Genomic DNA, 15,844 nt, shown 5'->3' on the forward strand with positions numbered 1-15,844 from the left:
ACGCTAAAACACTTCCCCTGATAAATGATTGGTGTAACTTTCCTTTAATATTCCTGCAGGGAGTTACAGAATTACACTGTGTGTGTGTACAGCAGTGAGATGATAGCTGGTTTTCATGGATTTTATGTCAGGTTAACGTGCTGTTATTTTTCTTCTTTTAATCTTACTTCATGTAAGGCAAAGGTTTGCTTTTGTTACCTGAGAGTTCAGAGTTAACAGGCCTGTAAAACATGATTATATATATTTTAGCATCATACTGTGTGTCATTCAGAATGACAATGTTTTCATAGTGATGAAAGCAATCGGGACACCCATCGCATGAACTAGGGCTGTGCAACTGTTGCAGTGTGTACTTGTGCTTTGAGAGGGAGGAGTTGTACAGTGAGAAAACCACAGGCAGGAATGATTTCCTGTGTCGTTCAGTGATGCATTTGGATAATCTCAGTCTCTCACTGAATGTGCTCCTGTGACTGGCCAGCATGTCATGGAGTGGGTGGGAGGTTTGGTCCAGCACTGACCTTATCTTGGACAACATCCACCTCTCTGACACCACCTTAGGGCGAGCACAGCTCCATCCCCACAACGTAACTGGCCTTACAGATCAGTTTATTGAGTCTGTTGATCTTGATCAATAGTACTCCGGGCTTTCCAAGGTCTTTCAAAGTTTTTCTCTGTACTTTAGCTGCTTTTTCACTTATTTCCAGTCCAGTCCTTGTACCCGACCATTTTCAGAGGAACTATTAGTATACATTATTGTTATTTTGTTAGCGACTTAAAAGTGACCTGTGAATCATTCAAGCCTAAAGGTAGAGCTAACTCAAAGAATGAACCAGTGTTGTATCTACACATAACAGACAATTAGCAATGAAACAAATGCCATTGAATGATTTGTTATCATTTGTTCCAAATTTGGCAAAAAATGCCAAAAACAGTTTAACAAGCATAAAATAGTATTTTTGACCAACAAGGTGATTCTTAAAGAGCTATTAGCTGAAAACTTGGCATATCTCAGCATAGTGTGCAGTGTGTCTTTGAAAATATACTACTACTACTACTACTACTAATAATAATAATAATAATAATAATAACTATCTACAGCAGATGACCAGTATCTGAAAGCCATGTCCTTAAGAAAGAGGAAAAAATTGAGCAAAGACCTGACACAGGACCTAAGAGATGCATCTGACTCTTCAGTTGATTCATCTAATGGTCACCGAACCTTCGTTCGGTGAAGAAATTGTGGCTATGAAGAAGCCATTCCTACGAAAGGGAAACAGGGAGTAAAGGATGAGGTACACTGAATTACAGAAGAACTTGACTGCAAATCTGTGGCAACAGGTCTGATTGAGTGATGATTCCAAATTTGAAATCTTTGGTTCAAATTATTGTCAGTAAGTATAAAGCAGCCAGGAGATAGGTACAACAGTGAGTGTCCAGAGCCATGTTTTGTGTTATAAAGGCAGAGTGCCGTTAGATTTTAGAAGTTTGCGGCTGACTCTGCAGTAGTGAGGAGTATCAGAGAGGGGTGTAGTGGACAGTTTTGTTGCTGGGTACGAGCAAAACCATCTGCAGCCTAACATGGCAAAGACTAAGAAACTGGTTGTGGGCACGAGGAGGACAGGAACACAGTGGCCGCTGCTTCCATCCATATGTATTAAAAACACTTCAATGTTCACACTGATAAAAAATTGGATTTCATTAAAAGCTCTCTACAAAAAGTACTAAAGCCTCCATTTCCTGAGATGACTGAGGTCCTTTTGCATCTGCCAGACGATGCTCAGGATATTTTATGGGTTTGCGGTGGCCAGTCAGTGCCATCCACTATGCTGCAGTGTGTGGGGGCAGCAATCAATAGACTCAACAAACTGATCTGCAAGGCCAATAACACTGTGTGCGCGGAACCCGATTAACTGACAAAGGTTTCAGAAAGGGGATGCTGCCCACGTTAAAGTCAGTATTGGACAACTCTTCACACCCTCTCCATCCTGTGCTGGATAGCTACAGGAGCACATTCAGTAAAAGAGATACAGGAAATCATTCCTACCTTTGGCCATGAAAGTTTACAACTCCTCGTTATGACACCTGGACTATTTTCACATTCATATCTTGTCTGTAAGGTACATACTAGTGTTTTGATTTTGGAATATTTCATTTAAATTTCAGATTTCTCTCCAAGTGCCTTAGTTTTACTTCTTTTTTATGTCTTGATGCATGCTCGATCATCCAGGTAAGTAAACCCTAAAAGGTTGATTCTGCTCATCTGGACGTAACGTTTTCAATGGGAGGAATGTTTGGACACTCATCCAAGTTTCCCCCAACCTTATAACTGAAACCAGCCCACTGAATGAACAGTGGGCTGTGAGGTCAGTACCTTGATCATTAATATGCAAATTGTCATGACTATTGATCAGCAACCACTGATCAAACCCCATTAATCAAAGACCAAATATTTTTTATGCTTTCTATCTTTCATCTTTATATTTTCAGTGAGCATCTTTAACAACATTGTCCCAGTGGATTAAAAAAGTATTCTGACTCCAATGACAATGATCACAAACACGCTTCCCATGCAGTAAAAGCATATCTGGCCAAAACAAAAAACACACAATGAAACAGTATCAGTCATGGCCCCCAGAGCCTGGACGTCATCATTTTTGAAGCAGTGTGGCATCATCTTGTCAGTGAAGAGAACAAAAGGCATCCAACTTCCAAAGAAGAGCTTTGAATGTCCTGCTAGAAGCCCGGAGAACTATTCCTGAAGACTACTTAAAGAAATGACAAGAAAGCCTGTCTAAGAGAGTTCAGGCCGTGTTGAAGAATAAAGTTGAACACATCAAATATTCACTTTCAAGCTCAGTAAAACTGTACAAACTCTTTAAAAAAAAAACTTTCATAGAGTATTTTCATTTGTTTGCACACTTTGTAAGAAAACATTACACCTATTTTCTATAAAATATACAGAAATGAGGCGTGGCTCAAGACTTTTGACCACCAGTTTACATGTTAAACAGAGTAACATGGGGTGATTTTTCTGGGCAGCCCTATAACTACTGTCAGTCTCTCTGGCTCTGTCTTGGTCTCCATGCTGTCATGAGGGATACACTTGGCTGTTCAGACTCCAGCCTCTTCAGTATGTTCAGCAGCAGCCTGGTAACCTTTGTTTCTCATTTGTCCCTGAGCAGCAAACATTCAGTCTTAGAGCTAGGTAGGATCAGCAAATTTAGGTGACAGTGATTTTGTCAGTAGTAATTTCCACCAGACAAAACTAAAAATTGAATGAGAACTGCACCTTTTCCCTTCACTGACCACATGCTGCACTTGCAGACAGTTAAAACTGGAGCTGAAAAAGCCAAGTCGATCCAAACACTCATCCCTCACCACTCCCCACATGTCTCGTCTCATCCACAGTATGAAGTATCCACGGTACTCCTGCCTGATGCTGTCAGACTGGCTCCTCCCTGCCCTTAACACTTCAACTGGAACAATCAAGGATTTACACCCCCTGCTTAACCCTGCCAAGGTCTCAAGTCGGGTAAGGCGACGGTGGTGAGGATCGCTCGATGGCATCCTTTTGTGAGCAACTCCCCCCCCTTACTCCTCAGTATAGCATTACCCTCTTTACATCACCACGACACTAAAATAACAACAGGGCTTTGTCTTAGTAAAGCCCTTTGTTTCAGTAGCCAAACATTTCCATGCACACCCAACACACACATCCAACTTTCTGCGCACACACAGACACTGGTGCAGGCATGTTTTGGATTCTACAGGGTCACCAGCTGCACATGCTCGCTATTCTTAAGTGCTCAGATGCACTACCTAACATGGATTTTAAGGAGTATCTGGTATAGTCATCTGTTCAGGCAGTAATTGTGTGATCCTTGAATAGGTAATGACAGTTCACTGCAAATCAGGCTCTATTGAGTCTGTACCATCTTCCCCACAGTGGCATCCAATCTTAGCAAAAACAGCAGAACCATAGCTCTCGTAGCTTTAAAAATCTTTATTAGACTGACAAGCAAAGATCTAACAAGTGGCTATGGTAAAAACAGGCGTGTGGTTATTAGTATAGAAAATGATAAGGAAAAATAATTTAATCAGTCTCAGGTGAAGGTGGGGAATATGCTGTGGATAAAGCAGAAAAAGAGCACGACACTTGATGATGTTTGATGCTGTAAACTTCCCATTTTTACAGGCTGGAAAAGACTATTTGTCAGGATCCTCCCCCTGCTCTTGAGTGAGGACAATACAGAAACAATGGTGGCATAAAAGCTGAGTAAATAGTCCACATTTCCTTCATGCGCAGTGAGTCAGTTTCAAGTCACAGCTGGGTACACAAACTGACTTTCTACTTCTCGAACGCATTTAAATGAAGGTTCACTCCTGGTCCTTCTCCTCTCCATGAGTAATGATGTGAACCAGGTTTTTGTAGTCCAGGTTTCCAGCCACATCCGGGGGGAAGGCAGCAAACATCTGCTCCATCTAAGCAACAGAAAGGCAAACATTAACACCGCACTTTTATCAGATGTTATCCCCCACACAGCCCATAACCCAGTGTGCATAAAAAGGGTGTTAAGATGATTCACTCAGGGTTTTTTTGCATGAAAATGTGTCCGACGTGGACGCAGGTGGTCGTCATCATGACGTTCATCCTTGTATTTTTTTTTTCAATTCAACTCACCCACACTCACAAAACTGTTATAATGATGATAATTAGCATGGGGTGGGGGACTGCAATGTACCTCTTCAGCTGAGAATCTGTCGGCTTGTGTCGTTAGCATCTGTGTCACGCTGGAGAGGAGAAAAAAAGGAAGGGAAAAAAACGCTGTAGAGATGACGAGACTTCTTTTCACAAGTGAATGAACTGTACGGGTCACAATGGTTTTTAATCATTGTGGAGCTGAGCTGTGTGAGGATGAATGACTGCAGTCAGACTGAGTCATAAACTGTGAGCGGCAGCTTGCTCACTTGCAATAAATTTGCATATGCAAGCTGATGCTGCGTGACAAGTGTGAGAAGCCACTTACTAGTCCTTCCTCAGGACCCCTTTACCCTCAGGGTCAAAGACTTTAAAAGCATTGAGGATGGTCTCTTCCGGATCGGCACCTGGGAACATCAAAACAGCACTGAGACACATTCGCATCAATGCTGTATTCATGTCTTAGATGTAGTTTTTACTGGCCGGCCAGTTCTTACCTTTGAGCTTCTCGCCGAACATGGTGAGGAAGACGGTGAAGTTGATTGGGCCAGGAGCTTCTTTGAGCATGTCATCGATCTCTTCTTGTTTCACATTCAGACGTCCTGCAGCACCAAAGAGTCAATGTGAACGCACGGCACGAGCGAGGATGAAGGCTTTGAGTGTTTCTTTGACTGGTGTCCACATACCTAAAGCAGCAAAAGTGTCCCTCAGATCGTTCTTGTCGATGAAGCCGTCTCTGTTCTGGTCCATGATGGTGAAGGCCTGAGATCAGAGCACAGGAAAAAAAAGCCATCCAGAGTCACATCAAACAGTTTTACATTTTCTTTTTTTGGGTTCTCTAAAATTTTTGGTAGGCCATCTTTATACATGAACACTGTTTAGTATTTATAACGCGTTACCCTCCCCCCTCCCCTTGGATTTAGTCTGGCATCCTGGGCATGCCCTGCAGTTCATCTGCAGCCTAATCACTGATGACAAAGTCTGGATGTCTGGGCACCACTGTCCCTCATACCAGCATACCGCAAGCCTTAGTGCTGTCAAGCCAGCAAGCGGGCAAACAGACAGGTGCGCATACTGCCACAATGAACAATGTAAGTGGAAAGACAAAGAAAGAAAGTGGAGACCTTTCTTTGTAATGCTTTATGCAGTTTATTTTTTAATTCAGAAATGCCTGAACCTTGGTGAGCCGACTCGCATATTAATACACCCTTTGCAATATTGCTCGGCGGTTCTCTTCCAAAAGGAAATCCGTGAAATAGAAAGTGGTTTCAGCAGCAATCACCTCTTTGAATTCCTGGATCTGGGCCTGCTCAAACATGGAGAACACATTGGAGTTGGCTCCCTCCGCTGCCCTCTTCTTGGCTTTCTTGGGGGCCTTTTTTAGCACAAAGACAGGAGAGGTGAAGCAGAAACTACACGTTTGTTCAGGTAAAACTGCATGTCAGAAGAGATGAATAAATAGGATTGTGCATCCTTGTAAGAAAAAGCAGTTTAAACAGCAAAACAGCTACTGACAAACAATTAAATAAGTTATGTCATCTTTTCATCCCCCCTCAAAAATGCTAAAACTGTGTGCTTTTAAATGATATGGAGGTGAAAAACTGTTATTTTCCTCATCAAAACAATTGCAGCATCCTCAAAGCCATAAGACACACCTCCCAACAAACACTGCACACACACACACACACACACTACACAGACTTACCATGGCTGAGCAGCTGGGAGGTCAGACCAACTATGATGCCAGTGAACAATAGGGAGGCTGTGGGTGGCCTTTTGTAGCCCACAGCCCTCCGCTCCAGTGGATGATATTTATAAACTATGCCCTCTTTAGGAAGTGACAGGTAAATGATGCTTCATACAGCATATACAGTATCGCATGCTCACACACTCTCATACATAGCCGCTCACCCTGTGGAGTCCTGATTGGCATTCGACAAAGAGAGTGGAATAACTGGTCTAGAATATCAAGAGCAGACTGAAGGTGAAAGCACTTAATCACTTTAAACAAGACTCCATCCACAGGCGTTGTCTTGTCTGTACGAACTACTGACTGCAATTGTTGTAAGTGAATGAGAGTGCTGTACAGTAAAAACAAAAGCAAGAGTGTGATCTGTCAATCTGTTGGTCCGTAGTCTTTCCATAGACAGCATTATTTATAAAAGCAAAATGAAAGGAGAACATTAGACTAGCCTACCTAACTCGACCTCTGTGACACACTGATCTTTATGATAGCCACAGGTTAAAAAATGCAATCAGAAATCATAAGTGATATGATTAGAGGTTTGTGTGGCCGATACTTCTGCCCGCCTCTTTTGCAGTAGCGCTGACAGGCTTGTGAACCTTTAGATTCAAAAAGTATTTAAGTACTGCAGAGAAATAAGAACATACTTCTTAAGACATACAGTATAAACTGTATTTACCCAGTGGGAATGAATACAAAACAAGTCAGTTTGAGAATTTGAAATGCCCAAATGATGTAGAACTAAAACCTGAGCTGTGAGAGATTATGTCAGTGTATTAAAGCAAAGTCTTTGGAGATTGAATTCACTGTCTCTTTCTAACTCTGATCTGTGTGCCAATCATTTCTTGCTCTCATCTGATAAAAGGCATGAGAGTGCCTGAAAAGGCACCAGCTCATTAAGTGTAATTTACTGACCTGTCAGGTCTGTGTTAGCGCCAACCTTTCTAACATGCTTCATCACATCATATCTTTGGCTCTGCTTACCTTGGCCAGACAAAGCAGTGCAATACAGCATTGCACAGGGCTCTTACATTAAATCACTTAATTTATTCTATCAAGGTTATTCAAATTGGAGATATTTATGGCAAAATGTCAGATTTTCAGGTCGTTTTTACAGGGTTCTGTGTCCCTACAAATGGTTTGCTTAATTTAATAGATAATGAGAGGAATTAAAAGAAGCCAGAGCATCAAGTGGCATCTTCAGTCTTCTTCACAGGGATTGCGGTATTAAGCTCATGGATGTCAACAGCTCTAGGTGAGACATACTGTGTGAGACACTGGAGACACTGAACACGTCCTTACAATGTGTCTCTCAGCACCATTAACAAGTCATCCCCCATCACTCGGGGCTCCCAGGTCAAGAAAAGTGACAGCGCGTGAAAATGAGCTGAATGAGCAGAGGTTGGGAGGTGACTGGTCTAAATAAACTTAAGCCTCCTCGCACTCGATCGTCTTACTGCTAAATAAATTGCGATGGACGAACCAGCAGCAGATGCCGTCGGTGTCGTCTCGCAGCGTGCACGCAGAGGACACAATTAGACGAGTTATTGTTAACCCAGGACGCAGATGCTATTGTTAAAAAAAAAGGCTTCTTCTTCAGCTCCTCTCAGATCAAGCAGCCGCTGCAGCTACTGTGACTGGAATGGCAGGCTGAGTGCTGGGATCAGACACCTATAAATAGACGAAACCTTCTCCAACACAATGGATGTGGACAAATGGCCGTGTCACTGGCCGTCTTGAAACAGAGGGTAAATGCTTCAGATGTGACTGTTTTATGATGCTTATCCACTCAGAGATAAGTTTAAATGTCTTTGTAAAGAGACACGCACAAGCACAACAGAAGGAGGCACAATCAAAGTGAAATGCAATGATTATAATATTTAATACTCTGTGACAAAATCTCTACAGGGAACGCTAATTAAACATTTGTTAGCAGACATCAATATCATATCCAGCGTTACAGCAATATGATTCAAGATCATGTGAGTGAGAATACAAATTTAAAAGAATATAAAAATAAAACCAAATACGATGGATAACCCTTTTGTACAGAGTCCTATAGAGAGAAGAAGACATGTGCAATCTAAAGCATTTGGTGCTTTGTTTTTGTTGTTGTTGAACATTGAGACCAACGAACCGGCTGTATCTTATTGGCTTTAAAATACATTCAGGAAGATTTTTACCATCTTAAAAATAATCATAGGGGACTTAAAGGCGAAGAAATCCTCCTAGTGAGCGCCTAACTGTTGACAGGCAAACTGGGCAAGTTAAAGTTTGGCATCTCGTTTGTTTACATTCAAAAAATTCTGCTAAAATCCACAAAATATTCTATTTCTATACATCAGATCATGATGTACAGAAATACATCCATCTTAGCCATGTGAACCAAATGAGTGTGGATGGACTTTAGCATTTGTTGTGATTGGACTGGATGTTTTAACTTGCCAAGAATGCCTTAAAGAAAAGAAAAAAATAAGAGTTATATAATATAGTTGTGTGAATTTACTGTGCAAATACATGAGAGTTTAAAGATAGAAAGTGTTATTCACGTGCTTTGTTTTTAAAAATGTAGATTAAAAATATAACCCAAATGAGGCAGAAGCAGAAGACAACACCCCGTTTCATTTTCGAGATATATATATCCATGCCATTAACGGATCAGGGAAAAGAAAAACAAAACAAAAAAAGGTTTTTTCTTCATCTTCACTTTAAACAATTTTGGGTTATATACAACAGCAGGGGACATTGTACAAAAAGAAATGCTCAAGTACTATGTTTAAGCTTCAAACATGATCTTTTTTCCCTCCTGTCGTTTAGGTCAGCACTGAGGTTTTGCCTTTGACAGATGGAAGTGCATACACAAGTTTGAGATACAATCACTCACTTGATAAAGGACGTTTGGACATTAAAAGAATACTCATCGGACATTCAAGAGGACACACTGTCACTTTTTTTTTTTCCTTTAACAAAAATAGACACGGCTTATCCAGCCTTGAAATTCCTTCTTAATATATATAAAATTATGTCTCGTCTATTTACAGTCAGATAGCGTTCTGAAGATTTAGAAAGGTCCTGCTCCATTGCTGCTGGGGATTGTGGGTAGTGCAGTTTTAGTGTGTGGTTCTACAGAGTGGATTTTTTGGGAGGGATTATATATTAATTAATTTTGATTCAATTTATTCATGCTCCAGCCGAGTCCAGCCAGCATTACTGACCAAGGACCGAGCTGAAAATGATTGTAATTAGCCAATAACGATTGTGTGTTAACATGTGAGCACAGGGCTAGAGCCAGAAGTAATACTCAGTGTCACAACAGGTCATCTGCTACACCTTTGCCCTGATCTGTAGCTACTGTGGACAGCACATGTGGAAATGAGCCACATGTGTTAATGGCATTTTGAATAAAATGACTAAATATATAGGCATCACTTGCTATGGCTGTGCTTATCCATTGTAGTTAATGCTTTCTAGAGTTAAATGAAGCAAGCCAAACCCAGTAGTCTTAACTTGAGAACTCATCTCAGATTTTCTTTGTGGAAGAAGAAATTATATGTAATTACTAATCCCTACTCGGAGTAGAGAACACATGCTCAAATGCATCGCAAAAAACCCTGCTCAGGTGGTTAATATGGCATTTTGTTGACCTTTATTTAAAACTATAACCTGATACTAATGACATCTCTTTATTTATCTGGTGCTCGCTACGTTCTGACAGCTACAGTTGTTTTCCTCCATGGGTTTTTCAGTTTGGATATCAGGCAAAATAGATGTGTGGCAGTGTTTCATCATGAGTTGGTAACATTCTCACTGGTTCTCTGCTACATCTTCTCTCTTTTCAAACATGAACTTCTTCTTCCACAGCGGACATGAGGGTCTTTTGTCCCTCAAACAGATGACTGATCCCACACCTGTAGGGTAAAACCACCAACATGAAGTCAGGTTAACATACAGATAAGCACCATCACTGAGATACTTATACCCATTTGAGGCTTCTTGACTTAGAGTCAAAATGTACACTAACACAAGAGTTAGACTAAGAGTCCACAGCCTTGAAAGCTGGTCTTTCCATTTTAAGTACATCTGAAGTGTCCTGAAAATCCACAGTATAAGCCAAAACTAAATAAATTTAAAAGACCACATGACCACTGCAAGACTAAAAAGTCTGGGGAGAAATTTATACTCCTTAAAGGTCTGTAACAGTCCATCCTATAGTCAGAGTATTTCACTCAAAACAAGACATCACAACTCACTACTGTCATAAAAGCAGCATGAGTGCATCAGGAACCACTGAATCAACCACCTGAATGGAAACGAAGAAGTTTTGTACTGAACCTTTTATCATACTTCAACAGTTTCCAATGTATGTCAATAAAACACAAAAATATTCAGCTTATTGCTAACAGTTACATATTAAAGTTAACGTAATGCAGAATTTCTTGACAAACCTTGTTAACAGGGTTTATGGGCGTGCGTCCAGAGCCAGTATGAAGCCTTTGACGCTCTTCAAAACGTCCAGGGGACCTCTCCCTACGAACATCCATCATCCTGCCAGGGGAGCGGTCCATGCGAGGGTCGGCCATGGCCCTGCCTGGGGATCGCTCCAACCGGGGGTCTGCCATGGCTCTACCAGGCGACCCCACTATCCGGCTTTCCAGCATTCTGCCAGGAGACTTCTCTCTCTCCAGTGGACGGCTGGGGGACTTGTCCCGCCGAAACTCTGTGCGAGCCTCTCTGTAACGGTGCGGTGTGCCTGGGTCTCCGTGGACCAGAGGATTGGCTGCCAGCCTTTTAGAGATGTGCTCATTGTAGGAAGGAGGACCACGCTTGTTGGGACTGTTGGGAGGAACCAAGGTTAAAATAAAGGGGGAAAAAAAAAAAAAAAGGAACATTGGGCAAATGTTGGGCAATGTTTTTATTTGTCTCAGTTCATGGACTTAGCTTGGCACTGTGGGACTGTGGTCACTCAGCAGATTTGGTGAGATTGATGGACTTACAATTAAGCTGATTTAATAAGCTAATATATACATACACAGCACTGCTACTACTACTAATCAGAACAGACTGATCATATAAATTCAATTTGGTTTCCTAAATAAGAGTGGACTCTGTCACTGACAATTACTGTAGAACAAAGCTTTGACTTGCAAAGCACAGTCAGTAAGCGTCACGATGAGTAACAGACCAGTCATAAAAGGGAAGATGTCAGTCTTTATTCAAAAATTTCCTTTCTACATTTGACACAGAACTTTAAAAAGTAATTTAGGTAAAATAAAGAATGATGACGACAAAATTTCTTAAAATCTGCTACAGATAAAAAATGAACTCTTCTTCCTGCAAAAGACAAAATGATGGCATTACTCTCCTGTTTTGTTTTTTTTAACTAGTTCAAACATTTAAGCCAAACTTACGACCTATAGGTGCCAACCTATGCCCCTCAGTGCCAGCTAGGCCCAGTGACTCATTAACACCAGTGTACACAGAACAGAAGAGTGCAGTGTGCTTAGAAATCTCCCTCTATGTACATCTCTGACCTACAAACCCGTTTCCAAATATTTGGGATGCTATGTATAAAGGTGATTGGCAGATGGTATTTAATGCTATTTGTGTGTCATTACCTGCGTCCAGAGCCATTACGCTGCAGATCTCCACCGTCTTGGCTTTGGACAAGGTTGCCCTTGCAGCAAATGACCCGAAGTTTGTTCTGATAGGATGAAGCCAGGTATATGGCTCCAGAGGAAATGGCTGGGCCAAGGTAGCGTGGGTTAGGGATATCCAGATGCGCGTATGAGTGAGGACTGGAAAAAGAGAAGAAAAATCAGCCATGGCAGTAATAGAAGATGGAAAATAAAAAGAACTTGATAAACAATTTAAAAAAGCTAAGAACACTCTTACCCAAGAGCAGCATGTCCCTGAATCTCAATGACGTCCAGAGAGTTAAAGTAGGTCACAAATAGGTAAGGCTCTCTATAGGCTGAAATACAGAAATACAACTTGTTATTTTAAAAAACCTAAAGATCCTTAAATCAAGAGTGAAGATATGCAGCAAAAGGCCCAGAGTCAGACTCAAACCCAGGCCACTGCATTGAGACTCGCAGGATATGGTCACCTGCTCAACCCAGTGCCCAAAGAAACTACGCTTCTAGTAAACATGCAGATTTACACTTACCAAATGAGAGAGGCAGACGGCTCCATTTGATGTCCTCACTTCTACTTCTGCGGCCATATGCATCCACAAACACACCAAACTCTGCAACAAAAAATACATAAACAAAATGAGTTCTTTAAATTTAGCATAGAATATGTAACCAAAAAAGAAAAAAATGACTTTAGAAATGCTTAAGAGATCGCTTGTCAAATACAGATTCTCAGACAAACTGTTCCACAACTTTGTTTATCCACTAATTTGGGGATGTGTATACACATTCAACTGAAAGGGTTTGCGAGCACAAGTAACTGTCTAACCATGGAAACAGAGCAGGTATTCATCCTTCTGTGGAGCCGTGGTGACCTGGATGATAGAGATGGGGAAGCTGTGGGAGGACGCCGCGAAGACAGCTGACGCTAGCGTCACATCGTTTTTATCCAAGAACTCTGCAGAGAGAAATCATTAGTATCATTCAGCTTGTTCAGGTGTGAATGTTGGAACACAACAGAGACAGAAACACCCTTGAGTGGACTTTGTTGGAGCACCATCTGGTAGTAAAGAAACAATACTAAAGAAACAATAATGCTGCATTTGACAGACCTTCCAGTACATACTGCTTCATCTCAATCTCATAGAACTTGTTGGTGCCGATAATGATACTGTAGCCAGTGAAGTGAATACAGCTGCAAGGCTCTGATGTCTCAATCTCCTGCAAACACAAACACAAAAGTTCAACATTGCCACTCTTTTTTAAACTCATTATTTCTAGAAGAAAAACAGAGCATCTATATTTCCTAGAAAAAATGGCCATTGTTCACAATAAAGGTCTCTTCACTGTAAGCTGTTCACTTTTAATGCTCATTCACCTTTCTGATGCAGAACTTGTTGAGGCCTTGATTATGCCGCAGGATTGTAATCTTATTGGGCATTGCAGCACAAATACAGAGCCCATTATCAATCTGTAAAGAAAGAACAATTCTGCAATCAGGCAGCACACAACACGATGCCATTACTGTGATGTTCAGCTCCTTAACTCAGACCCAATAACAGTCCAGAAGGACTCTGCTCCCTGCAAGTTACAACATGACTCACCTTTCCAGAGGAGAAGAGATGGCATCCTTTGACTGTCTCAAAGATGAAGGGGTTGAGGTCAGGCTGAGCTGGGAGATGGGACTGTGACAAAGACTGTTTCACCTTCTTGATCTCTACCAGGCACAGTGCCCTCTCCTCCCCTGAATGACACATCAAACATGCCAAGTGTGAGATGATGCGCATCATCTTCTCTTTACTTCAGTACTTTCGTTCGCTATTACTTCAAAGCACACATTACAGTTTCTAAAAGATAACTATAATGTGATGTAATGTGTTACAATAAATGCACACTATCCAGAAGCATTATGTTACAGCTGAAACACAGTGTACGAAGAAAACACAAATCTGATAACATCATAAAATAACTTCAGTATAATGGCCTCCGTTAACTGACCAGTGATCATCAGCAGCTTATCAAGCTCCTTCAGGATCTGGATCTGGAAGACGGAGGTCAGGCCCGGGATGTGAGTCAAAGAGTTCTTTATCACATTCAGAGCATACAAACCCTCCTCAGAACCAACCAAGACAATCTGCAAGAAAGGACAAGAAGATCACCAGAGCTTTAAAAAAAAAGAAAAGAAAGATAAAAAAGAAACATCCAGCATGGTGATGTCTAACTAGAAAGCTGACCAGTTAGGTTTTTAACTCTGTTTATGACATGTTTGTTTTTATACCTGGTCAGTGAGAGGCAGAGTGCAGTTGATGTCCAAACGGTCGTCACCCTCCAGCTTCAGCAGAGAATTGCCCAGAAGTTTCTATGGTGAGAGAGAGAAAGAGAGAGAATGGAGTAGGGGAAGGAGGCGGATTAAGACTTCCTGCAGATCGGGAGCTTTAGCAAGACAAGCTAACACAGCAAGGATGCCAGCCGGAAAGCTGCCACAAAATAACCACAGCAACATAACATTAAAGATGTGTCATAATTTAGGTGAATCTGGTGTCTAAATGAGCTAACAGTAAAAGAGAGTGGGAGAGAAAGAGAGAGCCTTGCAAAGTCTTTCCTGTTGAGACTGAATCTCACTTGCAATGCTAACAACAGAACAACTACAGAGCAAGAAATACATTTCATGTTGTTTAAAACAGAAAAGCACAAATGAGCTATGTCTGTCCATTAATAAAAGATATTTTTAATTTGAGGACACACTGCCTTTTGTTGACAAATGGTCAGAGTAAAACCCTCCAAGTTTATACATTCCATGACTGTAATGGGTTCTGTGGAGAGCAGCTCTTTGTTTCCACTTTATACATTAAAATCAATGATGAAGCACAAGCTCAGCAAATATCACAGTGCCATTTCTCCAGTAATGTTGGCCTTGAGGCTTTATCACTGAACATTAGTGCCTGACCTCAGTAATGTTCTTATGGTTTAGTGGGAAGAAAACTCCTCAACTATCTTAGCGTTAGACCTGCAGCTGCAGAGCCTTTTCCAAAAAAGCTGATACAGTTCATCAACATACAGCCAGGCTGTGTAAAATACACATAAATGAGAATGGAATGATTTGGAAATCATTTAGACCCTTCATCTAATTTAGAATAGTAGAAAGATAACATATCAAAGTATGAAAAAGAAATGCTGTCTGTGGGGGGAGGCATTTTGAATTTGAAGCAAGCAAAAAAAGTCTGAAATAGTTGTTAATTGTTAGCAAGAAGGAAAAAAACCCCAAAACAAAACAACCCCCCCCCCCCCCCCCACACACACACACACAACAATATTTAAATAATCCACAACAGCTCAATAACATGAGACTTATTAATAATAATAATAATAATAATAATAATAATAATAATAATGATGATAAACAAAACAGAGGAGAGTACAAAATCCCTTTAGATATAGGAATAAATTGAAGGTGCTGCATATGAGTTAAAGAAGAGAAAGGAGAAAAGTTGCTGGCATTAATTCAAAAATTTTCACAAAAGCAATAACAGAGTCAACAAAAAATTTCACAGATTATGCATTTCATATGTTATCTTTGAAGTATTTAAATAAATATGGGGGTTAAATGATATGCAAAGCATTGTCATCTGTCTTATTTACATTTTACACCCTGCTCCATCCTTACTGTATGCTGTACATACAGTAAGGATGCAATGTAAGCAAGCTGCCGCAAGCTGTATGTTCAACTTTCAAATCCATATTTAGTAAGTGATACAACTAAAAACACAG

The 15,844-nt window shown here is 40.9% G+C and overlaps 2 protein-coding genes across 8 annotated transcripts in view; both read right to left on the minus strand.

Annotated features, from left to right (window-relative positions):
- Window positions 1–3,985: 3,985 nt before the first annotated feature.
- On the minus strand, window positions 3,986–6,493 carry myl2a (myosin, light chain 2a, regulatory, cardiac, slow). The gene is made up of 7 exons (XM_003441556.4): window positions 6,405–6,493; window positions 5,982–6,074; window positions 5,386–5,461; window positions 5,197–5,301; window positions 5,028–5,106; window positions 4,743–4,791; window positions 3,986–4,482 (listed from the first exon to the last, which is right to left on the minus strand). Exons 1-7 carry the CDS (start codon window positions 6,405–6,407, stop codon window positions 4,378–4,380), a joined length of 510 nt encoding a protein of 169 aa, XP_003441604.1. The 5' UTR covers window positions 6,408–6,493; the 3' UTR covers window positions 3,986–4,377.
- A 1,808-nt stretch (window positions 6,494–8,301) lies between these two features.
- The window catches only part of cita (citron rho-interacting serine/threonine kinase a), a 36,290-nt gene continuing 28,747 nt past the window's right edge, over window positions 8,302–15,844 (minus strand). For 6 of the 7 annotated variants that reach the window (XM_019358751.2, XM_005469264.3, XM_013269149.3 and 3 more), the window contains 11 exons: window positions 14,355–14,435; window positions 14,075–14,210; window positions 13,681–13,820; window positions 13,455–13,547; window positions 13,189–13,297; window positions 12,906–13,034; window positions 12,610–12,690; window positions 12,336–12,414; window positions 12,059–12,238; window positions 10,889–11,276; window positions 8,302–10,351 (listed from right to left, as the gene is read on the minus strand). In XM_019358751.2, coding sequence (XP_019214296.1) covers window positions 10,328–10,351; window positions 10,889–11,276; window positions 12,059–12,238; window positions 12,336–12,414; window positions 12,610–12,690; window positions 12,906–13,034; window positions 13,189–13,297; window positions 13,455–13,547; window positions 13,681–13,820; window positions 14,075–14,210; window positions 14,355–14,435 — 1,440 coding nt within the window. In that variant the 3' untranslated portion in view covers window positions 8,302–10,327. Of the gene's footprint in view, window positions 10,352–10,888; window positions 11,277–11,631; window positions 11,775–12,058; window positions 12,239–12,335; window positions 12,415–12,609; window positions 12,691–12,905; window positions 13,035–13,188; window positions 13,298–13,454; window positions 13,548–13,680; window positions 13,821–14,074; window positions 14,211–14,354; window positions 14,436–15,844 lie in introns of those variants that run through there. The other variant, XM_025907399.1, reaches the window with a different exon arrangement.

Source organism: Oreochromis niloticus, linkage group LG5, assembly GCF_001858045.2.
Source record: "Oreochromis niloticus isolate F11D_XX linkage group LG5, O_niloticus_UMD_NMBU, whole genome shotgun sequence".
In the NCBI taxonomy this organism is placed as follows: Eukaryota; Metazoa; Chordata; class Actinopteri; order Cichliformes; family Cichlidae; genus Oreochromis; species Oreochromis niloticus.